The sequence below is a fragment of the Zootoca vivipara genome, chromosome 12, assembly GCF_963506605.1.
Source record: "Zootoca vivipara chromosome 12, rZooViv1.1, whole genome shotgun sequence".
In the NCBI taxonomy this organism is placed as follows: domain Eukaryota; kingdom Metazoa; phylum Chordata; class Lepidosauria; order Squamata; family Lacertidae; genus Zootoca; species Zootoca vivipara.
This window is the reverse complement of record NC_083287.1, coordinates 38709508-38737255: the sequence shown is the minus strand read 5'-3', so window position 1 is coordinate 38737255 and position 27748 is coordinate 38709508. Positions and strand designations below refer to the sequence as shown.

The window sequence follows — 27748 nt, the reverse complement described above, 5'->3', positions numbered from 1 at the left end:
GCCAGCATGACAAAGCCGCTTCTGGCGAACCAAAGCAGCGCACAGAAACGCCGTTTACCTTCTCGCTTGGAGTGGTACCTATTTATCTACTTGCACTTTGATGTGCTTTCAAACTGCTAGGTTGCCAGGAGCTGGGACCGAGCAACAGGAGCTCACTCCATCGCAGGGATTCGAACCACCGACCTTCTGATCGGCAAGCCCTAGGCTCTGTGGTTTAACCCACAGCGCCACCTGCATCCCCATATCTAATAGTACAGTCATACCTCGGTTTAAGTACGCCTTGGTTTGAGTATTTTCAGTTTAAGTACTCAACGGACCGTCTGGAACGGATTAATCCACTTTCCATTACTTTCAATGGGAAAGTTCGCTTCAGGTTAAGTACAGACTTCCGGAACCAATTGTGTTTGTAAACCGAGGTACCACTGTACTAGTTCTTTAAAAAGTATGGGGATGGTGGGTGGAATTGTTGAGACTGTTATCACTGCAACTGTTGTAGTGCTGTTTTCAGAGTCCTTATTTTTGCAAATCAGGTCATGCCTGTCCATACATTTGCCATACATTTACAGCGTAAGAACAGATTGTGCAATATACATGAACACATGCCCAGGGGAAATCCAATTAAATAGGCTCTTAAACCTTCAATTGATTAATATTAGTCAGCCTTTAATTTGCTATAAGGTTCTTTCCTCTTTTTTGCTAGATCAAAATCTCCTTGGGAATCTGCCTCTCCCTTGGGACACTTCCCATGCTTCTAGTTGTGCTCTTCAGCATCAAACCAGGAACATGGGAAGCCACCATCTCGGAACAAGTTGCAGGGGCGGGTGGGTGGGGGGAAATGCATTGCTTCGTAATATGTTGGGATGCCTTTCTCTAGCACATATTCCTTTGGACCACCAGGAAGAGCTGTAGACAAATTCTCTGGGCAACCCTCTCCCTGATCCAACTAAAACCGCACACTAATCTTCATTTAAACTGCTTGTTTCATGATGTCTCACCCCTCTTCTTTTGCAGTGCTTTCATTAAATCAGACATTAAATCCCCTCCTTGTTCACTTGCATCCCCCCTTGGAGGAAGCCCACTCTGCCTAGGCCCTCCTGCCTGCCCAGCACTTTGTTCTTGTCTTTTAGGAGGAGGTGGAGGTTTCTTTCTGATAGGCGGAGGCATCGTGGGGGCAGAGACTGCAGGAGGTGGTGGTGGCAGTTCTGGAGTGCCAGTGCCCACAGCAAAGGAAGGTGGTGGGGCTGGAATGAAATCAGGAGGATCTTCATAGTATTCAGGCGGTGGCGGCGGCGGCAAGTCCTCCAAATCAGTGGGTAGCAGTATTGATTCAGGGGGTGGTGGAAATTCGTCTGGATCTGATGTGGCAATTGTGTTTCTTCTCTCCATATTTTGGGGCAGGTTCAACGAACCAGTAAAAGCAGAAGATCGTCTTTGAGGAGGGGGTGGTGGGTGTAGCCCACCAGGTTTACGGAGGTGTTTTGGTTGTGGCATGGGAGATGGTGGCGCTCGTCTGGTGTCAGTGGTGCTGTCCGGTTTCGTAACCTTTTAAAATAAAGGAAGCCATTTGCAAAATGAGAGGTGAATAGTAAAAGAAAGATTGCAGGTCTAGCAGGAATTATGTCTTCCTTGGTATCAGGGCAGCAGGGAGAATATATAACACTGGGATTTCCATTTGTGCCCATTTAGCAGTAAAAATAGATGCATTCCAAAACTACAAGGATTGGTTTTTGCAAAACCGGACAATCTGAACGACTCCCTCCTGTCTATGGACATTTAAGTTTACTTACAATCTCAGTTCCTCAAATTATATTACCATTTCCTGATACCCATTTGATGTAGGGAGATTTAGCATAGGTAACATCTGTTGTGAATGTGAAGCTACAAGGAGTCTAAACAGAAGGACAACCTTCTGGCAGCCTGATAGAAAATCCAGTCTTTTCTCAACTGTTCCAGGACTAGGAATCAGTTGCCAATTTTCATTTCAATGGTCTAAACATTTGAAGCGGAAGAGAAGCTAAGCAGATTGGCAGCTGAATCTTACCTGAACATTTAGTGTCCACAACAGTGGAGCAGCGGCTGTGTGACACAGACAAGCCTGCCTTTCAACATTTTGCCACTGATCATCACCACCACCTCCAGCCTCTGCTGCCTGAGGCAGCTGTGTCACTCTGCCAAATGGTAGGGCTGGCCCTGCATTGACCTGGCATTGCACACGGTTTTATTTCCTTGGCTTGCAAACACAGTGCAGTGCTCACATAGTGTGAATACAGCTACTTTAGCCCTTGCAACTGATATATTGCTCAGTGCTTACTGCATTCTCTTTAGCCTTTGGGAAATGGGTGCGCTAAAAAGGCCTGTACACAGAGTAGTTAATACCTACCGTATCTCCTCTGGTCTTCGCTTACATAGTCTCCTGGAGGCTGGTGACTGGAGCTTAACATTGAATGCATTTTGCTAAGAACTGAGAGCAAGCTGGCTACTATACATTTTTCTGCCCTTTTGTACCAATCATAGCCACTTTCCCTCCACATTCTCTTATAATGAAAGATGACTGGAGTGTCTTAACCTCTAGCTGCACACTGTACACAAACTGAACAGAAAGATAAAATGTTTGATCTCTTCCAAAGCATTCGTCACACAAGTTAAATCAATGTGTCATTCATTTAACTAGCAGTTTGTTAGGTAAATGTTTGCACTGGCAGAGTATTAGGTGAGCTTGCCTTCACCATGTGGCTGCTAGGCTATGTTCTTAAGATGAATAGAATCCAGTTGGCAGTGTAATGCACGTGCTTTCCTTTCATTTGCAGCTGGCAGCTGGTAGCTGTTAAGAGAGTTATGTTTGCATGGTAACCTTTCTAAGCACTTCCTGCTTCTAGTCATCTGTAGAACAGTTTCTAGGCAGATTAAAAAAAAACAACCCTCAAGTCTCCCTTACTTTGAGCATATATGCACAAAATGGATAAGTGGAATGAATTGTTTCAGTTCAGTAAGTAACCAAGGCAGGCTATTTAAGGAACAAAACTAGGGTGCCCCAAAGTTTATATTTTGCACATCTCCAGTTCCTAATTCATTTACAGGTACTTTGGCACAGGTGCTACAAGCCTGAGTGTGACCTGCACCCAAATGGAGAGCAGGGGTTCCTAAACTGGGGTCTGTGGACCACCAATGCTCCATGAGCTTCATTTAGGACTTAGGTGGTCTAAAGTAGATGTGGTTGAAGATGGGAAATGACATTTCCATTGCACTAAATATTCATATTGAATTTTAATAGTATTCCTATTGCTTTTTATTTCCTACATGCCAACTTATTTATTTGATTTCAAGATGGACAAAATAAGTATCTGAAGAAGTGTGCATGCACATGAAAGCTCATACCAGTGACAAAGTTAGTTGGTCTCTAAGGTGCTACTGGAAGGAATTTTTTTTATTTTTTGTTTCGACTACGTCAGACCAACATGGCTACCTACCTGTAAAAAGAAGTACAGCACCTTTCGTGCGTTACGAGGGCTGTGGGTGGCTGCAGCCAATGTGCCTAGATTTCTAGTCAAGCTGGAAGAAAGCATGGACCTTGCATGGACCTCCAGGCTTCCTGCCTACAGATGCATTTATGTTAATGCTGAATTTATGATGATACGTTTAATTTGTACCTTTGGCATCTCAGCAGGTTTCCCAGGCTCTGAAGAATTTGCAGCAGTGAGGGTCGTGCTTTGGGGGACCTGTCCATTGGCATGAGTACTACCTATGAAACATAGTTAAAAAAAAAGAAAGAACAGGCTTGCAAAACCAAATTCGAGTGATTAAAGCAAAAATCATTCTTATTTTGAATCATGATTGAAATAATAAACTAATCTCCGTATGATACTAAAGCACCCTGTGAATAGTTTTGTATGTTGTTGATGCTTCTCTAAGGAGCTGCAGACGTGCCGTATTCCTGACAGACTAAGGGAACAAAGCCAAGAAGAAATCTCTCTGGCTTGAACTGTACTGTACTGCAGAGGATTATGTGAACTTTTTCTGTTGGCCAGGGCCGTCATATCTTACTCTCCAGTTTAGGATATGCAGCAGCTTTTCTCCCCCCCCCCCAAAAAAGTAGTTCTTGCACTTCTAGTTTCCCTTTTTAGAAAACGTTGAACTGGCAAAACAAGAATATGTTTCAATGAGAATTCTTCAACCTTGGGAGCCCAGCAGTTGTTGAACTCTTAACACTTATCAACCCCAGCCAGCTTAGCCAATTGTCAGGGATCCTGGGAGTTTTAGTGCAACAACTTCTGAAGACCCAAAGTTGAAGGCCAAGTTAGGCTTTAACTAAAATACAATCCAGAAAAAACTATAGTACACCTGTGTCCAAATGTTAAGAACATGGGAAGCTGCCTTATACAGAGTCAGACCTACTGCTCCATCTAGCTCAGTATTGTCTACACTGAAGGCTCATCTACTTTTCCGCTTCTCCAGTGATTTCAAGGCATGAGCCCAAGAGGTTTTTCTCTTGTCCCACCCTTTTCCCTAGGAAAACCCGCTGCTTACCGCTGAATCAGAACAAATGTCAATCTGCAGAAAACCCAACATGCAGGATGCTCTTCCATAACTAATGTACGCGCGCACACAATTTAACATTTACCATATATCACATACCTTTTGAAGATGATATCGCAGCAGTGGAGGATTGAACATTCCCTAGTTTGGTCAGCCGAGAAGCCAAGCCAGCCTTCTGCACTGCGCGAGTGTAGTTATCATACAACGTCTTCCCATACTGAGAAAATAAGCACATGCTTTATCCTATATGCAGAAAATTACCACCAATACCCCTTCAAAGGAATAAAAGCACACTTTCCTGCTTCCTGATGTTTTGACTAATACAACCAGCCCTCCACAGAAATGCTCCCCAGTGAATGGTACTAGGTCTGCCTACAGCACCTAGTATAAATGTCAGTACTATAAAACTACAGGTGCAAGGATTTGTTTAAACACATCAGAGCAGATGGGTGTCTAGAATCCAATACATTTGTAAAGTCATTTCCATTTGTTGGGTTCAGAGGTCACCTACAGCCCATTCCATTAAGTATTTGGCAAGAGGCAATTTAAACCTTGAATCCCTAGGTTTACAATGGCTTAAATTCACACGCTGGATGAACTCGCTTGTGGACCTAGCCCATCCTATTTTATCTGCTTATGTAAGAATTCCAACGACACTCTTCTGATGCTTCATTCAGGGTGGTTTACCACACTGATCGGCGGAGGCTGGTGCATTAGGCCAACCAGGACTTGCCCCTACCACACGAAAATGTCTTGCTATTACACTTCTGCACCTTACCAGAAATGTGGTGAAACTGGGGTGGTAACATCTGACATGATCATACAGAAGACTGGCTTGCTGGGTGGTTGCACATCATGGTGAGTTACCAGCTAGCAAATTATCACCTGAATTCACCCACTGGCAGTGCAGTCCATGCATGAGCTGATGGATGCTGCAAATGGGAAGAGCCACCTGATGCACAGGTATCAACTACCGTATGTGTGAGCACATTACAATCTTTGTCTTGTTTTCCTTACTGCAGTTAGAACAGCTTATTCATAATTTTTCAGATGGGTCTCAGGCTGATGATGAGACTTCTCCAGGCTCCCACAACCTAATTACATTTGCATCTGTATTATCTCACATTTCCACAAATATATTTCCATCGTGTGCCCATATTTTACTTGGAAAGGAACAAATTATTTTTGTCCATTGTGAAAATCAACAAATTATGCAGCTGTTTTGGGTGTGTGTTTTTAAAAAACGACTGCACATCTTGCACTTCATACCTTTGCAATTCTTATGCCAGTTACCCACTGATGTAGAGTCTGCCGGTCATCACAGCACAAGTATCTGATATACTGAGACTCCTTCTGTATTTGGGGATGCTAGCAATAATAATAATAATAATAATAATAATAATAATAATAATAATAATTTTTATCATTAAAATAGATTGAAATTAAAATAAGTGGAAACAAAGGTCTTACATTAGCAGGAAACAAATCAGACATACATCTGTGAACAAGTCACAAAATGCTTCATAACAAAATGCTACTGATTATAAACACATTTGTAAGGAGACATTTGTTGGGTGGAAGCTTAGCTTGAAACAGCCTACTTCCAACATGACTTCCAGCCAAGTAAATGTGAGGCAGTTCTGAGCTTAGCATTCAGTGTGTAAATTGGGGTCTCCATTGAGGATTGTCATGTGGCAGTTGTATAAGCTGGAAGATTAACGTATCTGCAGTTTCAAAGAAGCAAGCAAATTTTTGAGCAGCATATGAAGTAGTCTCTGCTCCACATCCCCTCGTTTAGAATTTCTGCCTCTCTGTTTAGGATCTGGTGTCAGCTTGCATACATATTTTCACTGGTCCCAGTATTTTTTCTGCATACATTAAAAAACCAACAACAAATCCATCCCTGCCCCTCACCGCTTCGCTACTATGTGTGTTAATTTTTGAGGTTGTCATGCATTAACTTCAAAGTATAACCTTGTTAGTGCTTAATGGAAAATCTGCTTAGTGCTTAATGGAAAATGCTTAATGGAAAATCTGCATAAAATGTAGACTATAAAAAGACATCTGATCATGAAGTCCAATGTGTTCCGAGTTCCGTATTTAATTCATTTACTATTTAGCTAATTCATGTGCCACCCTTTAACAAAAAATATCCCATGATGAGTTTCATGACAAACTTGTTCCACCTAATCACTGGTACATGGGGGCAAAGGTAAAACACACAAAACTTTCAGCCAATTCGGCCCTTGACACCTATTCCTTTTATAACATATGGCAAATGTTTACTGAATACATAAATTGTTAAGACTGTGGCAGGAATCCACCCAACACTCAAGCAAAAATGTGGTGTGATCTTTTAGATTAATCAAGTGAAACCTTATTACATAGCATGACAAAAGTCTGTAATTTTATCAGGACAAATTATTTGTTGTTTACTGTTGCAACAATTGTTTTTTCAAAATGTAACTTCTGCACCATGAAAAATGTAGGGCAACTAAAATGTTCACATGCTAAATACCGGTAGAATGTTCAGTTCAATGCATTCAATGAGTACTTCCACCTTGCCGACAAAGGTCCCTATAGTTAAAGCTATGGTTTTCCCAGTAGTGATGTATGGAAGTGAGAGCTGGACCATAAAGAAGGCTGATCGCCAAAGAATTGATGCTTTTGAATTATGGTGCTGGAGGAGACTCTTGAGAGTCCCATGGACTGCAAGAAGATCAAACCTATCCATTCTGAAGGAAATCAGCCCTGAGTGCTCACTGGAAGGACAGATCCTGAAGCTGAGGCTCCAATACTCTGGCCACCTCATGAGAAGAGAAGACTCCCTGGAAAAGCCCCTGATGCTGGGAAAGATGGAGGGCACAAGGAGAAGGGGACGACAGAGGACGAGATGGTTGGACAGTGTTTTCGAAGCTATCAACATGGGTCTGACCAAACTGCGGGAGGCGGTGGAAGACAGGAGTGCCTGGCGTGCTTTGGTCCATGGGGTCACGAAGAGTCAGACACAACTAAACGACTAAACAACAACAACTTCCATTCTAGAAATGATTCTTCCGTCTTCTATTAGGCCTGAGAACTAGGAATTTTGATGCACTGCAAGTATCAGTTAAATCCAGCAGGTGGCATCAGATACTTTTCAATTTTTAAAGATCTCTTTTAACCAAACAAACATTACCATGACCTTTGCCGGTCTTCCTTAATATTCCAAAAAATATACTTCATTATTTTTAAGAGGCTCCATAAGGAAGCAATGCAGATTTTCTGAAGTGTTTTAAAATTCAAATATCTTCACTTGAAACTCCCCTCATGAAGCAGCTTTTTTTCTTTAAATAAATAAAAAGGCTGGCAGGGTTTTTGACACCCGAGCTTGTGTGTAATATTTAGTTATACCCTCCAGTTCCTTTCTCGTCTTCTCTCTGAAGCATTCTTATTAGTTATTAGTTGCCAATTACAACATGAGACAGGGCTCCACTGTCTTAAGTGCTACAACTCAGTGGCTACATGGCTTAGCGTGAAAGCTTGAGTGTGTGAGAGCTCCTGCCCCCTCATGTTCTCCAGTTGTTTTGACCTAAGCCATAGTTTGGCTTAGCATGTCCTCCAAACTTGGGCTTGTGGTTTGTCTCCTTCAGACAAACCACGAGCAGTAAAACAGGCTTCCTCGACCTCTGCTCTCCTGATGTTCTGAGTATACAATTCCCATCATCACTGACCACTGGTCCTGCTAGCTAGGGATCATGGGAGTTGTAGGCCAAAAACATCTGGAGGGCCGAGGTTGAGGAAGCCTGCCCAAGAACAAAACCTTGGTTGAAGCAAGACAAACCATGAGACCAAGTTCAGGTGACGTGCTTGGCTAAACCACAGCATATCTCTCAGAGGCTCTGCAGCAGTACCACCAAGATGTGGCTGGGATCTCCTCTCTGAGAAACCACATATGTGTCTCATGTGTATTCACCCTTAGCCATATGTACGAACTGGATTATTGTATGGAAGGGAGCGCTTTAGGAGAAGTAGCTATTTCCATTATAGCCATTAAACTTTTACATTTCAGAGCAGAAGCCTGCAAACTCTTTGGTGCCTCTAGAAACATTCTTATTTAGACAAACTTGCCCAGATGCTTAGAACGTTGGGGTAATTTTAATCTTTTTCGTTATTTTTGCTTTTGCATGTTGAAAGTATGGTTGTGTCCGTCCCCCCCTTTGATTTTACTGTTTTATCTTTTGTAAACCACTTTGAGGTGGTGGTGGTGGTGGTGTTTTCCACAATCGAGCCGTGCATGCTGTTTGTGAAACAAATAAATAATAAATACAAACTACTGTCCTGGTTAGAAGCACATGGTGGGCATGACCTCCCATTAACTTGGTGCATTAAGTTGGAAGAGTTCTCATTGTTTGAATGTGTGATTATATTATCACCAGTCAAATACCTCAGTTTGTTTCTTTGCATCACATCAACCAGTTTGCGAGGGGGAAGCAGGCTGGGATGCAACAAGACGAACTCCGGATTTTGGCTTTGTGCAGTTTTTGAGTTTATTACACTACGGAATATATGTACCAGATCACATGGACTAGCCCTAGAAGGCCAACATTAAAGAACATGGCAACACAATTCTCAAAAGCACCATCTGAAAGATGTCTCTAAAGGTTATTACGAAAGCCCAGCTGGATAGGCTGCAGTGGCAGGTACTAAGCGTGGAAATAGGGTATGATGATGCTATTGTGCCAGTTTGTTCCCAGGGCACCAATTCTTTCACCCTAGATTAATTCCACATTATGCACCATTACTCTCAGGTTACTCATGCAAAACCTGCGCCAATAAAGCATAATTAAATTCTCCTGGTATCAGACACAACAGACTGACTAAACGAGCCAATTTACATTTAGATTACCTTGCTACTGTCAACTGTGAATATATTTTCTATTTTTTTTAAAAAACTTGGGGCTAAGATTTTATGCTAGTGACTCTTTGAATCTCCAAAAGTAATGCCATAGTGCCCATAACCTGAACTCAACAGCAAATGCTCCTGAAAAGGCGCTACCACGCCATAAGTTTTAGCAGGCTTTTTGACTGAACATGGGGTTTGCAAATACCGAGTTGTTTGTTGGCAAAAAAGACAGGCTGCAAACGTACTTGAAAGTTCCACCATCGCAACAAGGCCAAGGCCCATACATAGCCAATCCTCAAAGCTCTGTGTCTGGCATGCATAACTGTTCATTTGAAATCAGTGCAATTTGGCATTTATCATTCAAATATTTCAACAGTTCTGGAGTCTGCCTGGCTTTCTAGCCAAACTAGACATGATGTAGGATATTCAGTTCAAAAGATCCTCTGCATTTTAAAAAGGTGTTAATAGCAGCTGGGAGCCTGGGAAACCAAAGAAACTTGGGGTGTAATGTGAAGTGTATCATGAGGAAAAATTTTATACTTCAATAATTCAAATCAGGATCATGGAGCTTGGGGAAGGACTTAGCATTCCCACCATGCCATTTTTCCAATCGACGTTCATCTAAAACTCCATTTCACACTGTCATACCTAATTTGTGTTGCAATCCTGGAAGCCAAGACCCAAGGTCTGGGGCAAGTACTGTTTGATTAGAAAACCCCAGCAGAGATTTAAAATCACAAAACATGAAGCAAAGAAAAGCATGGAAATATAAGCTGTAAAAACTTTAAAATGTGCTCTTCTGTTGAGTCCCCAAATGCCCCCTTTTAAAAGCTCTTTCCAAGCTAATCCACACCCCCACAGCACAGACATAGACCACACCTTTGGTAAGTCATAAAATGGTTTACCTACAAAAATCTTCAAAAGATGCATAGGCAGCCAAACCGTTATTTTATTACAAAAGGTAAAAGTTTCTAAACTATTGGTAAAGAAAAAACACTAGTTTCAGACTCCGATCTGGTCGGAAACAAAAGAGGCTGGTTAAAGCCATGCGGAGCTCCTTACATATTGAGTCATATGGAAAAGAGGAATATAATAAAGGCTTGGTGACCTATTTCCTCTCAAGGTGGGAAGTGGCATAGGCTAAGCCCGACAGGACAGCTTACTCTATGGTTTAAGTCCTTCATGTGCTGATTGGATTCAAACAGGCTAGAGTTATATATGGTTGGAACCCTGCTATTTCCCTCTCTTACCTTTGCCCTCTAAAGATTGTTTATATCCAGAAACTCTAGAAATCTCACTTCTCATTTCTAGGCTCTAGCTATAAGAGTTTTACAGAACAACAGGATTGTACTACAAATGTGACACATGTTTGCAACAGCCACTCCAGAATGCATGATCTTTTGTACCTACCTTTAAGACAAAGCAGTGGTCTGTAGGTGCCTTATACTTTGCTTTGTGTTGAACACCGTAATAAACATTTACATTCTCAAACTGTATGAAGCAAGCCAAATCCCGAGATGTCTACAAAATTAAAGCCAAACACACCATAAATTATTATAAGTAAAGGTAAAAGGTAAAAATTATATGAAATTGCATTATGACACTAAACACGGTCATCAGGTTACTCTGATCCTGTTTCTTAATGCAAAGACTTTTAAGTGTAACAACAACAGAGAGAATATCAGACTTAAGATTCTCCTGAGCTTTCAAGTTAAAAATGAGTAGCTGCACTAAGATTCACATCAGAAACTGGTTTGTGTACTGATTTTCTGCGTAGCCTTTTTGTTTATTTCCTAATTCAGTACCACGAACTTTCCTAAGTAGATTTCTTACCCACATATTCTAACACAATTTGACTTTAGTTTCCTTTGCAGAAGGGTACGCAAGTTACTGTGATCCCCTGGAACCAATGTACCCTTAGATGTTTCTATTATGGCTGTGTAAACACAACACCTTTAAAACACATTCAAAGCACATTCTTCTGCTCAAATATTTAAGGGCACAGTCTGTATTGAGGCAACTCCGAGTGCTGAAATTTTGCACCCCTAATAATTTTGCACCAAGGGCTACTGCCCCTGTGGCCTCCCCAATGCTACAACACTGGGTGGATCATCACTTTGAGGGGTAAAATACAATGCCCACATGTGCAAGAAAACCACATATATAATTCATGTTCACTGGAAAATGCCAGCAAGGGTTCAAGCATCTTTATAAAATAATGAATTTTTCTCCAGTCGTGTTCAAGGTTTATTTGTATACAAGTGCAAAGCTGATCTGTGATTCTGCTCCAGGCTGCATCAAAACGGCAAATCTCCCTCTCGCCTCTAGTAGCCTTTTGTCTAGTGCTGTGAAATAGCCCTTGCTTGTTCTTAACGGTTGCTATGGCAATGAAGTTTTTCTTACTAGTGCAGTAGTGCACCTAATTTCTGAGCTAAGGAACTGTGAGTAAACGACATAACACAGGCATTCATGTGATGCTTCTTTAATGGAAATGGAACACAGTCTCAGAATTCTTCCTGAGTTTGGCTACGCTTTAAGAAGCCAGCCGATGACAAACTAGATGCAGCGTTAAATAGGTATTTGCATTTAACATGCACATTTATAAAGACTGCAAATGGAAGCTTTGCTGGGGGGGGGCAGGTCTCAAAAGCCATGGCAACTGCAGCGAGAGTACCTCCTCTGAAGTTATTTGCAATTTTCTCAACTCCACAGCAAGGAAGCAAGGGTTAAACTCAGCCTCCACGCCCGATGATAACTATCACAACCACACCTGTGCTTTCTATTTGTGTTTTAATACTGTTAACCCCCCAATCGTCCACTCCAAACAGCTTCCTCCCAAATCAGCTTTTCCTGGACTGAGGATGGGGGAAAGGTGTGTTAGGAGTTCAGTTATGCATCGCTGCAGGTAACCGGTTATTAGGACCCAAAAGAAAAGCATGCTTGTAGACCTTAAGGACACAAAGGTAGGAAGGGTGGGGCAAATTGCCAGTGGGTGGGATTTCAGCGCCATGCACTGTTCATGACACCTCCCATAACCGAATTAAGCGGAGCCCTGTAAAAAGGGAAAATAATGAATTCGCATCTTTACAGGTCCCAGACTGTAACATGCTCTGTGATGTTTTAAGTGAAGAATATATGCACACATGTTACTGGCAGAACAGAGATAAGTCCCTCCAGCAGTGGACTGCTGTTCACTTTCCTTGTGTATTTCTGCATGGCAATTCAAGGTGAATTTTCTGACGTGATACTGCCAGACTGTGCCCATTCACTTCAACAAAATGGGCATGAAAAGAATGGAAATGCCATAGTACAATACTGGATGGCACTCTCAGACTTGGATCCACCACAGGCCTTCTGCTCAAGTGAGGACCTCCCCCCACCCCCTCACCAATTTAAGCTCATTTCCACCCTCCCTCTAGCTATAGTCCCCTTTACTATCCCTTATGCATTTGCGGGAGGGGGCACATGGGTGGCAACTGTAGGAAATTCAAGTTTGTTAGCAATATACCAAAATCATAGATTCAGAGAATCCCTTTGCCTCTGTGAGGGGAAAAAACCAAACCAAAAGGACAGAGAAAAGAGATTCCTTGTTTCCCCTCAAAAGCTACATCCTATTATCCAGACAAAGAACAATCTTTGGTAGAAAATGCATGGCATATATGTGGAAGGAAGGAAGGAAGGAAGGAAGGCTATCAAAGCCAAATTTGATACTTTCTCTTTCTCTAACTTTCTCTTTAGCCTGCCTTGAACAATGGCAAGACTCTTCTGCTTGCCTTGTGCCAATGGAAAACCCTGAATGTTTGCAAACTGTCAAGATACGTTTCATAGGGAACTAGACAAAAAGCAATGGCACCTTTTTACTTTGAATGGACAACTGCAGGTTTGGCCTTTTTTGTTTCCTTTCATGTCTGGGTTTTAAAGCAACGAAGCGTTTTTTTAAATCTAACTAGAAAAACAAACCTGGAGGGAGTGGGGGGGGCAGCTCCAAAGGAGCTCAGCAACTCTATTCTAATATTTGCACAAGTGCTGCAGCCCAAAGAAGGACCCCTCCCAGGTGCACCAGGTGCTGCCCTTGGAATGTCACCTCAGGATTTCTTTACTTTCACCTTCATGAATTGCTTTATTGCCTGAAAGGGTTTCTTTGACTTGCCTGACCTTGGTCTTTCCTTTGGGTACGTAATAAATTCCAGAAGCTCGCAGGAGAAAATAACGTCTCTTCCAGGACTTCTTCCCGTCTTCTTTTAAATAAAGGGCCCCTTCAACTTCTGGTACAATGACAGGTGTGCCACAGAAGCTTTCCTGTGGAGTGAAAATGGGGTTAGACAAAACAAAAGCGGAACGCAGGAAGCGTCAGAGCCAGCTAGCTCAGTTCTGCCTGTACAGGCTGGCGGCCACTTTTCGGGGCTTCCAGACTGGAGTCCTTCGTAGCCCCACCTAAAGATGCCAGGGGCTGAACCTAGTTATACATGCAAACCATGTGCTTGGACTACTGCAATGCGCTCTACGTGGGGCTACCTTTGAAGGTGACCTGGAAACTGCAATTAATCCAGACTGTGGCAGCTAGACTGGTGACGGAGCGGCCGCCAAGACCACATAACACCAGTCCTAAGAGATCTACATTGGCTCCCAGTACATTTCCGAGTACAATTCAAAGTGTTGGTGCTGACCTTTAAATCCCTAAATGGCCTCGGTCCTATATACCTGAAGGAGCGTCTCCACCCCCATTGTTCAGCCCGGACACTGAGGTCCAGTACCGAGGGCCTTCTGGCGCCTCCTTCTGTGGGATGCAAAGGGTTAAGTGCAGTCAAGTCACAACAATCCCTAGATAGTCCACTTGGAGGACTGAGGAGGAGGATATGACTAAGCGTAGTTTCCTCTTCCTTCACATGCAAATGAGTTGAGGAAGTGGCAGATAAATCCTGAAGGAAACAGCCATTTTCCCTCTCTTGGACCAGACCTCTTGGACTACACACATCTTAGTGAGTCTCTCCCTCAAGGCCTCCAGCCTAGAGAGAGAGATGAGATGGAGTCTCACTTCTTATAAGTGAACTTCACAATGTATATATTACCTTTTAACTAAGCAAGTCTACCTCTTGAGTGTGCTGTACCTCGAGATGCTTGTAAGTAAACATCTTTTATACTTTTAAGAGCATTGTGTTGTGTCTTTTCTTTTAAGAGGGAAAAAGGGGAAATACCAGGAAAATACACTTTATTTTAGTGGCTTAAATCAAGCCTGCGCAAACGTTCTTCTGCTGTGTATTTTGCAAAAGGGGAATGTTTTACTCTGCTAAAGTTTTGTGCTTGCTAGCGCAAGCGGGGATAGGATATATTAAACAATATCTCCTCATCCACATTCCTGAACATTCCCACATAGGGTTATTGCGGCCCAGAGTTGCGTATTTTGTGTATTTTTGAAGGATTGATTTGGATTGTGATTTTGAACTCTGTAGGATTTTTCCAGTTAGGATTTCCTGGTTGAGCACATGGTCTCTTTGTTCTGCAGTGTGCTTGGGGGATTAACTACCCCTCCCCTCCCTCAGAGTTTACAGCACTGAGAAAGCTCAGAGGTAGTGAAGATATTTTTGAGATTTTGAATTTGATTTTTGAAAGATTTTTGAATTTTGGAAATTTTTGAAGTTTTAAGATGGCAAGCTCCAGTTTTGATAGTGAGGCAAGACCAAGTTTTATGCTGCTGGATGACAATAATTTTGTGCAGTGGAAGCAGCGCGTTTTAGTTTATCTTGCTGCTAGGCGTGTTCTGCAGGCCATTAAGGAAGAAAAGCCTACAGGAACCGATGCAGAAGCTTTAGCTAAGATAGAAGCTTGGAGTATTAAAAATGATGAAGCCAAGCACATAATTTTGAGCAGTTTGAGGAATGAGCATCTATCAATGATAAATTTTGAAGATGATGCATCTAAGATCCTAGAGGACATTGAACGCATTTATGCACAATCTACAGAGAGTTCCTATAGATACTTGTTGGATAAGTTACTCAAGTTGAAGATGAATTCTAGAGAAGAGTTTACAGAGCATTTTAAGAATTTTTCTGAGATTGTTCAAAGAATTGCCCTTACTCCCAGAGCCTTTGATGATGTGACTAAAGTAACGTTTATGCTTGCATCATTGGGACCTACGTTTGCTCCATTTAAAAGTATAATGGATCACACAAAGGATTTAACTTTTAATGAGCTTATCAACCATTTAAGAGAGGAATGCAGAGATAGCCTTGATTCTCAAGAAAGGAATCCAAGGAGGAAGGATAGCAGCTATGCATCCAAGCATTTTGGAAAGTCCAGACAGACATCTAGAGAAATAATTTGTTTTAAATGCAATGGGAAAAACCACATAGCAAGGAACTGCAAGAGTCAAAATGGGGATAAAGTTGAATCCCACCCCTCAAAACCACAAGGTGTTAAGAAGGGGAGTCATGAGCAAACCATGTTGATGCAGGAGAGGAGTTTAGCTGTCCAGGATTGTGAAAATAAGCGCAATAAGTGGATTCTTGACAGTGGAGCGAGTTCTCATTTCTGTTATGAAAAGGAGTATTTTAATGAGATTAATGGGGATGAAACCTCTGAAATTGAGATTGCTGATGGCAACATTGTAAAGGCAATTGGTTCAGGAACTGTGAATTTGAAATTCAACGTAGATCATGAAACAATTAATACTAAGATAACTGAAGTTAAGTTTGCACCAAAGCTTAATTGCAACTTACTCAGCGTGTCCAGTTTGGACAGGAAAGGTTTTAAAATTACATTTGAAAAAGGACAATGTATTGTGACTAAGCATGATGAAGTTTATGTTCAAGGCACACTAAAGGATGGTGTATATGAGCTTAATGTTTCAGAGAACCAGCAGAACCAGTCTGCAAAGGTGGCGCAACCAAGTCAAAAGGACGAAGGAAGTCTGGAACTCTGGCACAAGAGACTTGGACACAGAGACACCAACGTTATTCTGGAACTACAGAAAGGTGATCTTGTGAGAGGTCTGCAGGTAAAGCAAAGCAACACAAATACACCAACATCAAAATGTATAACTTGTGTTAGTGAGAAAGCAACTAAACCTTCTTTCCCACGTTGTGCAGAGAAGAGAAGCACTAAAGTATTGGACATTGTCCATACAGATCTATGTGGACCAATGAATGTGTCTTCTCTAGGAGGTAATAAATATATTTTGATATTTTTGGACGATTTCTCGAGATTCTGCGTAGCCTACTTTATCAAGGAGAAGAGTGAGACAGTGGAATTGTTCAGGGACTATCTTAACATGGTCAAGAACAAGTTCCAGCGAGCCCCTTCCATTTTAATGTCCGATAATGGTGGGGAATTTTGTTCACATGAGATGCAGGCCGTCATGGCTAGAGAAGGCATATCACACGTGACCACAGTTGCCTACACACCCCAACAAAACTCAATTGCAGAGAGGAAATTTAGATCCATTTTGGAAATGACAAGGTGCATGCTAAAGGAAGCTAACTTGTCACACAGGCTGTGGGGTGAAGCGGCTCGTTGCTCAGTCTATCTTCAGAACAGACTGCCCACAAAAGGCGCAGAGCGCACACCATTTGAACTTTGGCATGGAAAAGCCCCAAATTTGTCACATATACGTGTATTTGGAAGTTTGTGCTACTATCATGTGCCCAAGGAGCACAGACACAAACTTGATTCCAGAGCGAAGGCAGGGATCCTAGTTGGGTACGCTTCTGGAGGAAAAGGATATAGAGTCTTGGATCCGCAAACTGGCAAGACAAGTTCGCAGCATGTAATTTACTTCGATGAGCAAGGCAAAGTTGATACAAAGGACACTGCCATTGATTGTTCCAAGGAGCCACAGGATGAGGAATTTGTGATTTTTCCTTTTGAACCAATACAAAGTACTAATCCAACTTCTAGTGTCGTAGCACCCCCTATAGGTGACACCCGAGAAGACGTGGAGGTCCAGGCCCCTGGCAGCACCAGAGACGAAGATGATGACGAGCAGCTGTATGGGGATATGCCACTGCTGGAGGAGGATGAGGAAGCTGATGCGGTCGAAAGACCAGAGGTCAGACGCTCATCCAGAACCAACAGAGGTGTTCCACCATTACGGCTGTCCTACCTTACAAGGTCGGCGTCTCCACAGGAACCTTCCAAATGGGAAGAGATAGAGAGGATGCCACCAGATGAAGCCAGTCTCTGGAGGAAAGCTGCTCAGGAGGAGATAGATGCACTTCATCGGAACAGGACCTGGACACTCACAGAACTACCTCCTGGTAAGGAAGCAATTGGAAGTAAATGGGTGTTCAAGGTTAAAAAGGGTTCAGAAGGGGAGGTGCAACGCTACAAAGCTAGGCTTGTGGCACAAGGTTTTTCCCAGAAGTATGGAGAGGATTACGATCAAGTGTTTGCACCGACAGTTCGATACAGCAGTGTCAGACTACTTTTAAGTATTGCAGCATCTAAGCAAATGTCAGTTTACCATATTGACATTGCGACAGCCTTTCTTCACGGCGAAATTTCTGAGCAGATTTATATGAAGCAGCCCAAAGGTTTCATTAAACCAAATGAGGCACATCTAGTGTGCAAGCTGCAGAAAGGACTTTATGGTTTGAAGCAAGCAGCGAGGGCTTGGAACCAGAAACTCCATGAGATGCTGGTGCAGCTTGGGTACAAGCAAGGGACTGCTGATAAGTGCTTGTACACCAAACAAAGGAATGGACAGTTTTCGTACATTTTAGCCTTTGTTGACGACCTTTTAATTTCTACGTCAAATGAGAAAGACTATAAAGACATAGTCAAACACCTCAACAGGGAAGTAGAGGTCAAGGAACTTGGAAAAGTGAAATACTACTTGGGAATTCAAGTTGAGAGAGAAGAGGATGGATCGTTCTTACTCAGCCAAAGGCAAAAGATAACTGAACTGATTGAAAGCATGCAGATGCAGGACGCACACCCAGTTGCGACACCGATGGCCACAGACTTCTTGAAGAATCAACAAGGTTCGAAGTTGCTGCCAAACAACACGCAATACAGGTCAGCGGTCGGCAAACTTTTGTATTTGGTTACCACATGCAGACCTGACCTGGCAAGTGCAGTGGGGATCCTAAGTAGGAAAGTAAGTTGTCCCACTGAGCATGATTGGGCTGGAGTTAAGAGGGTTGTTCGTTATCTAAAGGGAACCATGGACTGTAAATTAAAACTGCCAGCTGTCAGAGACCCTAAACTGCTTGGGTACACTGATGCGGATTGGGCTGGGGACAATAAGGATTATAAATCCACAAGTGGCTATGTTTTTATGTATGGGGACGGAGCTATTGCATGGGGCAGCTATAAACAGAAATGTGTAGCTTTATCGTCCACAGAATCTGAGTACATTGCGGCTTCGGAAGCTTGCAGAGAGATCCCCTGGCTGGATCAGCTCCTGAAGGACTTTGGCGTGCCAAGAACGGGACCTGTCAGCTTGATGGAGGACAATCAGAGCAGTATGAAGCTGACACAAAGTGAAAAGTTCCTTGCACGCACCAAACACATTGGGGTCAGGTACCACTACATACGCCAGGTGATCGAGGATGGACTTGTTGAAATGTGTTACTGCAACACTGACCAGATGACTGCAGATGTCCTAACAAAGCCCCTGCCAAGAGAGAAGTTCCAGGATCTTCGTGGCAAGCTGGGACTCTTGGGTGGTTGATTAAAGTTATTTATGTATGTTTTTGTGTATGTTGTGAATTGCCTGAGAAGGGGTTTGTGGGATGCAAAGGGTTAAGTGCAGTCAAGTCACAACAATCCCTAGATAGTCCACTTGGAGGACTGAGGAGGAGGATATGACTAAGCGTAGTTTCCTCTTCCTTCACATGCAAATGAGTTGAGGAAGTGGCAGATAAATCCTGAAGGAAACAGCCATTTTCCCTCTCTTGGACCAGACCTCTTGGACTACACACATCTTAGTGAGTCTCTCCCTCAAGGCCTCCAGCCTAGAGAGAGAGATGAGATGGAGTCTCACTTCTTATAAGTGAACTTCACAATGTATATATTACCTTTTAACTAAGCAAGTCTACCTCTTGAGTGTGCTGTACCTCGAGATGCTTGTAAGTAAACATCTTTTATACTTTTAAGAGCATTGTGTTGTGTCTTTTCTTTTAAGAGGGAAAAAGGGGAAATACCAGGAAAATACACTTTATTTTAGTGGCTTAAATCAAGCCTGCGCAAACGTTCTTCTGCTGTGTATTTTGCAAAAGGGGAATGTTTTACTCTGCTAAAGTTTTGTGCTTGCTAGCGCAAGCGGGGATAGGATATATTAAACAATATCTCCTCATCCACATTCCTGAACATTCCCACACCTTCCCTCACTGCGAGAAGCATAGCTACAGGGAACCAGGCAGAGGGCCTTCTCGGTAGTGGCGCCTGCTCTGTTGAACGCCCTTCCATCGGAGGTCAGGGAGATAAACAACTACCTGACATTTAGAAAACACCTAAAGGCAGCCCTAAAGGCGGGGTATAAATAAATAAATAAATAAATAAATAAACAAATAAACAAATAAATAAAAATAATGTGCCCTACCACCAAACTATGGCCTTTCATAGGATGTAAAGGCTATTAAGATTATGAGCACAAATGATTTGTGCACTCAAAAAAGTACTACAAATAGGTTAACACAGGCACCCCCAAACTTCGACCCTCCAGATGTTTTGGACTACAATTCCCATCTTCCCCGACCACTGGTCCTGTTAGCTAGGGATCATGGGAGTTGTAGGCCCAAACATCTGGAGGGCCGCAGTTTGGGGATGCCTGGGTTAACAGCACAACAGATGGGGATCTTTCAGAGCCTTTCCAGGGACTGAACTTGAGATGTTTCTGTAGGCAAAGCAAGTGCTCTGCTACTAAGCTACTGCCTGCTCACAAGCAGTCGTGTTAGCAAGAGCAGCACATTGGCCACAGGTTAACTATACAAAAATAATATCTCCTAAGGCAGCCTTTCTCAAACTCCCATCAGGGCCGGCTCTAGGTATAGTCCAGGTGGCGCCAAGGCGCTGGGCCGGCAGGCGGGGCGCTGCACGGTGAAGCTGTGCGGAAGCCGTGCTGCCGCTGCGAGGGCGGGGGCACCGGAGCGATCTCCGCGCCTCAGTGCCCGACCTGCTCGAGACTGCCCTGACTTCCATCATCCCTAACTACCAGGACCAGTGGTCAGGGATGATGGGAGTTGTAGTCCAACAACATCTAGGGCCCCAAGTTTTAGAAAGGATGTCCTAATCCTTTTTTGTTGTTGTTCTTACCACCTTAAACAATCTGGTGTCATCAGCAAACTTGGCTTCCCTCACTGCTTACCCTTAACTCTAAATCATTTGTGAACAAGTTACAAAGTCAATACTGATTCTTTGGGGACCTCACATATCAAACCCCTCCATTGTGAGAACTGTGCATTTATCCCTATTGTGCTAGAGCTTTCTGTTTTTTGCAAAAATGAAGAACTTGAAACACATCTATTGTGTTTGGGGTCTTAGGAAGACATCCATCCATTTCCCAGCCAAATGCAGCGTTGCTTATCCCAGACTTTTGCTTACCTCCAGTAAAGCCTCTTTGCTTTTCTCATTCATTCCCTTGCTTTCATTTTTCTCTTTATTGGTCAAGTAGAAATTCTAATTAAAAACACAAAGAAGGGTGATGATTATAAGGCAATGTCCATAAACTGGGAAGGTCACTATACCTAAAACAACAGGTGTAAATAGCAGGTGCTATACCTGTGTCTACCAAATTGCATTTCATGTCCAAGTTCCAGTAGCTGCCATAGTCCATATAAAGTTTCCAGTCAGATAGCCAATCAGAGCTCTCAGTAGCAGTAGGTACCAATGTGTGCCTGTTCATTTGCCTAACAAGCAAGCAGGTGGTAGCAGGGAGGAGCTGGAGGAGCAGCAGGTGACAACTATGATGAAAAAGTGAGGGTCACTTGTCCAAGGCCCTGTGAAGCCTGTAGCCTTATCTACTTCAATAGGAATTCATACCCATAGCCTCCAGCTCAAAATCAAGGTTCTGCACACATGTGGCAATCAGTATTTGACAGACCACACTGGACAGGAGCTGGAATAAAAGTAGTACTATGTCCTATGAAACATGTATTTTGGAGTATGGCACTTTCTGTATTTGTGAAAGGCTATGTTGTTGTTGTTATTATTATTATTTTGCAATCGTGCCAGATAATTTTGCAATAATATACATGAAAAAATACCAGGCATGAAGAATGGCAGTGCTTGAAGCTTGCTTCCAAGTCCTGTCATGTATAGGGTCTACATGGGGTCATGTGCAAGGCAGGTCACAGCAATTTTGATATGTTAAACCTGATTTAATTCAACTTCGGTGCACTTTCAGACAAACGGGGAAGTGCAAGCAAAGCATGGCTGACTTTAACACGCACTGTAAACTACCAAAATTGCTACAGCAATAGCTCTAAAGTTTATATTTTTGACCACTCATGTTTGTATTTTTTTTTTAAAAAAAGCTTTCAGTAATTGTTTAAAGGAAGCAAGGTTGATTCCTATTATCAACACAGTGTCCTGGGGTTGCTTCATATGACAAAATCTGGCTATAGTTTTCTACCACAAAAAGCATCTTGCAGGTGTTAAGACAGCTGGTTAAAACACTGCCCTAAAGTCTGCATTTAGAACACAAACTGAACACAAACAAGGAGTGCATCTTTCTCTCTGAACTACCATCACCTTGCAGTAGAAAAACAACAGACTTGTTAAGCCATCAGTAGCTTCCTTAAAGCCGGATATTAGAATAAAAGTGGCAAACAGATAAAACTTGAGCTAACAAAGTGCAGGACTTCCTAGTAGGGTTGCCAGACTCAATAGAGGACAGGACTTCTGTGCCTTTAATTGCCCTGCTCTCTTTTGAGTCTGGAAACCTTAAAGAGAAACCAGCAGACCCTTTGCTTGGAAACTAAACAAAGGGTCTGCTGGTTTCTCTTTAAGGTTTCCAGACTCAAAATAGAGCAGGGCAATTAAAGGCACAGAAGTCCTGTCCTCTATTGAGTCTGCCAACCCTACATACAACTATGCTGCCAAAGCCCAACCCTAATCACATTTACTTGGGAAAGTCCTTGAAATTTTAATGGGACTTAACTTCCAGGGAAGTACTGTATAAAAAGAACAATCATGCTCTTCTTGGACACCGAGGCTTGCACAGAAAACACATGCATTGCACCTAATGTCCCCTTAAAAGACGACCAAAGCTGTTTGCATTTGTTTATGTTTGCGTAGAACAAACCCAATCCTCTTCTTGCTATTGTCACCATGGAACAAACTCAAAACAGCTGCTCACAGCCTTTTTTTTTAAAAGAACTTCCTATGGCTACAAGCGATTTATATTTGAGCATCTGGTATTTATTTAAAGGGGAAACAGACCACCCTGTATCTTTAACTCAGTGCTATAGACTACATTTTGGTACTGGTAAACAAGAAGGATAATTGACAAGAGTTTTTGACAACAGCGTATGACCTTGCTTGTCAAACCCATATTAATACAGATGTGTTTTTTCCCGTGTCTCATTTTTCAGCATTGCCATGCATTGTTGCTTATTTGATACTCTTCCATTGCTAAAAAGGGGAAATGCTCGCCATTCACCATCCTTCAATAAGCAGGCTGGGTCAAAGGACGAGGCTGTATGTTATACAGGTGGATATATTGCCATGTGATCTCCTATAGACTACAGCACCACTGAAGAAGACCACACGTGTCTGAAAGAAGTCTGTGGTTCCTTTCTGAAAATACGAGGAGAAATAGTCTCTGACAAGGCAGACACTATATGCTGCTTAGTTCTGTTGCAAATTATACAACGTAAATATGCTGGTGAGCATTATATTGCATATACACGCATGCATGCAAAGGACAGATTATAGATTCTTGTAAGCCACCTTGTTATGAGATATACTAATAGAGAGGGTATAAATATATTAAATAAATAAATCTTGTGTGAAAACGGAAGGTTGCTTAACAATTTTGTTGATTCTCCTAGGATTGTAACACAAACCTAAGTATTAGAAGTATAGCTTAAAAACCAGTGTTTAGTTTTTCTTTTCTATCAGCTTTCCCATTTAATAATTGGGAAATAGTTGTTGCTTGGGAGCAAAAGGATCTCCGTTTCTGTGAATCCCATGGACAACTGTTTTTCGTTATATGAAAATGTGATTCTCAAAACAAGCATTGTGCATGGTGTTCTTTTACTGTAACTACAGTATATAATTGCTAGTGGCCTTCATATAGAGTTTATGCCAAGATGTAACATTTTGGCACCACCTGAAAATCTACGTATTCACCCAGGATTTTGGTTGAATCTTTGCCACGGCACTTTGTAAAAAGCTATTTAACTGTGCATGTGCTCTTGCGTGTTTTACTGATGGGAATATTTTGTTGCATTTTATCAGTACTGTACCCCACTTCAAAAAAAATTGTAAAAAGCAGCAACAAAATTTATAAAGAAATAAAACAATACATTTGTAAACCGATGCTTTATCATGTTACTGAGCAGGTGATCCCTAGCTAACAGGACCAGTGGTTGGGGAAGATGGGAATTGTAGTCCAAAACACCTGGAGGGCCGAAGTTTGGGGATGCCTGTTACTGAGTATTGGTTATCAGTTGTAGTCAACTAACCTTTACTCAGAGTAGATAGACCCACTGAAATGAATGGCTCTAAGTTGGTCACAGCCATTCAATGGGCTTACTCTGAGTAAAAGTTAATGGAATGCAACTTTATATGATTTTTTCATTTTTACTGGCATTGTACCCAGGTTTGGGATTACTTTAGAATGAAAAGCAGGCAACAAATTTTATTTTTTAAAAAGCGGGATTTGATGTCCTTCTGCTGTTATTTTCCTTTACGTGTCATGGCAAGCATAAATAAGCTACCCCATTTACTTATTCCAGGTCATCCTTCACCCACCAGTACACAGGAAGGTTGGTGCATTGTGATTGAGGCAGCTGTGTAGTAATTATCTGTATTTTCATTGTTGAGTGACTGCACCTGGCTCTTATTAACGACACAACGTCCAGCTAATTAACTGAAAGAGGAGTCCTTGGTCCATTGCTCTACATGCAGGCTGTACACCAAATGAAACACATTATCAAACACACACAATTAAGACTATGTTATCATAAGCAGTACAGGCTTCCAAGGTCACTATGCATCCCCCCAAAATGTGGGTTGGGTGGTTTGGTTTTCTTATGGTTTCCAGGAATTTGAGTTTGCATCCTCATATAAAACCCCATGGTCACCCCAGTTCTAAAGTGAAGATGCATTAACTGGGATGCACTGATAGAAATAATTACAGTAGCAGCAGCAGCAGCTGGTGTGAGATAAGTTTATTCTGCAATGCTGCTAAGCCAGGTCTGAGAAACACTCCGATCTTCCCAAAGAGCAGTCCCATTTGTCATAGCAGTCACTTTACAAAGTGAATTAAATTTCACGTTATAAAGATATTTTGAGGATGTGGAGTTGTACGTACTAACGATGTTGCAGCTTCCGACACAAGCTTGTGACCATCCATTGCAATGAGTCACTGGAGTAAAATGGAGCAAAGCCTTTTAACACGATTTCCCTAGGGAAATAAAACTAATTATCCAATGAACAGAGTGACTCCCAGAGCCCATGGCACGCTGAATGAGTGAACTGGGGCTCACCAAATGGATAAATCAAGAAATCTACCAAAATCTCCCTCTCCTTGTTGGACGTTAAAATGCACTTTGGTGTTACTTTGGTTTTGACCTTCAGTGACTATTCCCGAGAATGACTATTTAGTGTGTAGTAACCAATATTGTGCTCTGATACATAGGAAGCACAACTCAAGATCCCTTTGATATACCAACACTGGACACACCTTCAATCTTTGTCACTTGGACTGCAGAGCAAAAAAAATATCTAGCCATTACTGTATTAACTAAAATCTTACTATCCACTGGCTTGCCTAAGTTATGTTACTTTACCTGTGGGTTTTTAAACACAGCGTATTTTTCCTTTTTTTCCAAAAACAGAATCTTATTCTCAGTGTCCCGGGTCCAATGTGATAAGACTTCAATCACATTTTCATGGTCTTCAAAAAATCTTTCTAGGGAAACCCAAACCAGAAATGTTAAGACAGACAGATACATTACACACATGCTCCATCGTCAGAGCACATTTCTATATTTAAATGTAGTAAAATGATTCAAAGCAATTGGTTTTCCATAATATTCAGACCCCAAGAGCCATGATAGACTAGACCAGTGGTGGCGAACCTATGGCACGCGTGCCATAGTGGGCACTCAGAGCCCTCTCAGTGGGCATGTGCACCATTGCCCCAGAAGGCAAAGTTGCTAGCCACTCCACCCCGCCCATGCCAGTGTGAATGGGAAACACTCCGTAGAGTGTGCTTCGCCTGCAGTGGTGTCTTGGGGAGTTTTGCACCCCGTCCCACACCGCTGTTAGCCGGAAACGGTCCTTCTAGCGATGTTTGGTGGTGGGTGTTGCGCGCCCACCAACCAGCTGGTGGTCTGCTGTTGTTGAGGAGGCAAACGCATGTTGGCTTTGGCAACGCAAGTGATTATCTGCATTTGCGGTTAGTGTTTTTCTGCATCCCCGCTCTAAAAAAGCTCCATAACCCTGGGCAATCCTCCCCCTAAAAAGCTCAACAACCTTGGGCAATCCTCCCCCCAAAAGGTCAACAACTCTGTTATACACAGAAAAATACGGTAAATTGCCGTGTTGGCACTTTGCGATAAATAAGTGGATTTGGGGTTGCAGTTTGGGCACTTGGTCTCTAAAAGGTTTACCACCACTGGGCTAGACCATACGAAAGCATTTTTGCCAAAACAGAAAAACTTCCCAGGTTTTTTTTTCTTCCAGTTTATAAAAGTTTGCAAAGGAATTCCCTACATTTCACTAGGTACTTTGATGTTTCAGACTTTTTCTTTTAACACTCCCCTGCATATATTTATATATCAAGAAGAAGAAGAAGAAGAAGAAGAAGAAGAAGAAGAAGAAGAAGAAGAAGAAGAAGAAGAAGAAGAAGAAGAAGAAGAAGAAGAAGAAGAAGGGACGCAGGTGGCGCTGCGGTCTAATCAGAAGGTCGGTGGTTCGAATCCCCGCAAAGGGGTGAGCTCCCGTTGCTCGGTCCCAGCTCCTGCCAACCGAGCAGTTCAAAAGCACATCAAAGTGCAAGTAGATAAACTGGTACCGCTCCGGCGGAAAGGTAAACAGCATTTCTGTGCACTGCTCTGGTGCGCCAGAAGCAGCTTAGTCATGCTGGCCACATGACCCGGAAGCTGTCTGCAAACAAACACCAGCTCCCTTGGCCAGTAAAGCGAGATGAGCACCACAACCCCAGAGTCACCCGTGACTGGACCTAACGGTCAGGGGTCTCTTTACCTTTTACATATAATAAACAAGTAAGGCTGCCGTGATGCAGCAATTTGCTACCTACAGGTAGATGGTGCTGTGAACTACAGTGTTATGACAAAGTGGGCTCTTAGAGCTGCTTGGGCATTACACCAGCATTGGAGGGTGATAAGCAGGCAACCAGAGATTGAGGTGGGCAGACCCAGATGGGTGAGCAGGCAGACGGGTGGCCCAGGTGAAGTGTAAGGAAAGTGGGGAAGTGGGATGGCTTTGGCAAGGAGTAAAGGGGGGGGGGCAAAGGGAGACACAGCTCCTAGTATGTGACACACACCATTAGTAGAGAGAAGACACACCAAAACTAGGAGCTCAGATCTATCGGACACAAACAAGAACCCACCAAAACAAAGAGATGGGTGCTGGATGGCAATGGCAAAATGTTGCCTGATATGGCATTACCAAAACGCTTTCTAGTAAAGCTCTAAAAATATAGCGTAAGAAGATCTAAAAGCTTTGTAAGGTACCTATTTGTAGCTCTGGGTGTATTTCATAAAGGCACCAGTCCACATTACAGTCGCAGTGGGTTTTTCCAAAGAGATTGTCCAATACATCACGTGCCTCTTGCCGTTCATCCACCATCAGGGATTTCGTACTGTTATCATTCATGTGCACCTTGACAACAAGCTGCGGAGAGAATAATAGATGAGGCAGTTAATTTCAATGTGGACCAAAAGGCTACTGTGGTCCAGAATCTGCCTGGGCTGATCAGAGAGATCATTGCCGATTCAAATCCACCATGTATCAGAAAATTGGACCAGGGGGTGGGGTGGGGTAACATAATATGTCTTGGGAACACTACCAAGTAAACAGCTCTACTTCCCTGCCCCTTTCCAAGACAGAATTCATGTTTTGAGTAAAGAGTAACTGAAATGCCATGTAAATATACAGATCATTTCTCCATAACATTATTAAACATACAGTTTGCAT

The 27748-nt window shown here is 42.6% G+C and overlaps 1 protein-coding gene across 2 annotated transcripts in view; it reads right to left on the bottom strand.

Annotated features, from left to right (window-relative positions):
* Positions 1 to 28: 28 nt before the first annotated feature.
* The window catches only part of APBB1IP (amyloid beta precursor protein binding family B member 1 interacting protein), a 65861-nt gene continuing 38141 nt past the window's right edge, over positions 29 to 27748 (bottom strand). Inside the window, exons 6-14 of one of the 2 annotated variants that reach the window (XM_035129651.2) lie at positions 27286 to 27445; positions 25375 to 25496; positions 20960 to 21034; positions 13574 to 13717; positions 10829 to 10939; positions 5803 to 5901; positions 4633 to 4750; positions 3648 to 3739; positions 29 to 1542 (exon numbers count right to left, since the gene is read on the bottom strand). In XM_035129651.2, coding sequence (XP_034985542.2) covers positions 982 to 1542; positions 3648 to 3739; positions 4633 to 4750; positions 5803 to 5901; positions 10829 to 10939; positions 13574 to 13717; positions 20960 to 21034; positions 25375 to 25496; positions 27286 to 27445 — 1482 coding nt within the window. In that variant the 3' untranslated portion in view covers positions 29 to 981. The remainder of the gene's footprint in view (positions 1543 to 3647; positions 3740 to 4632; positions 4751 to 5802; positions 5902 to 10828; positions 10940 to 13573; positions 13718 to 20959; positions 21035 to 25374; positions 25497 to 27285; positions 27446 to 27748) is intronic. The other variant, XM_035129653.2, reaches the window with a different exon arrangement.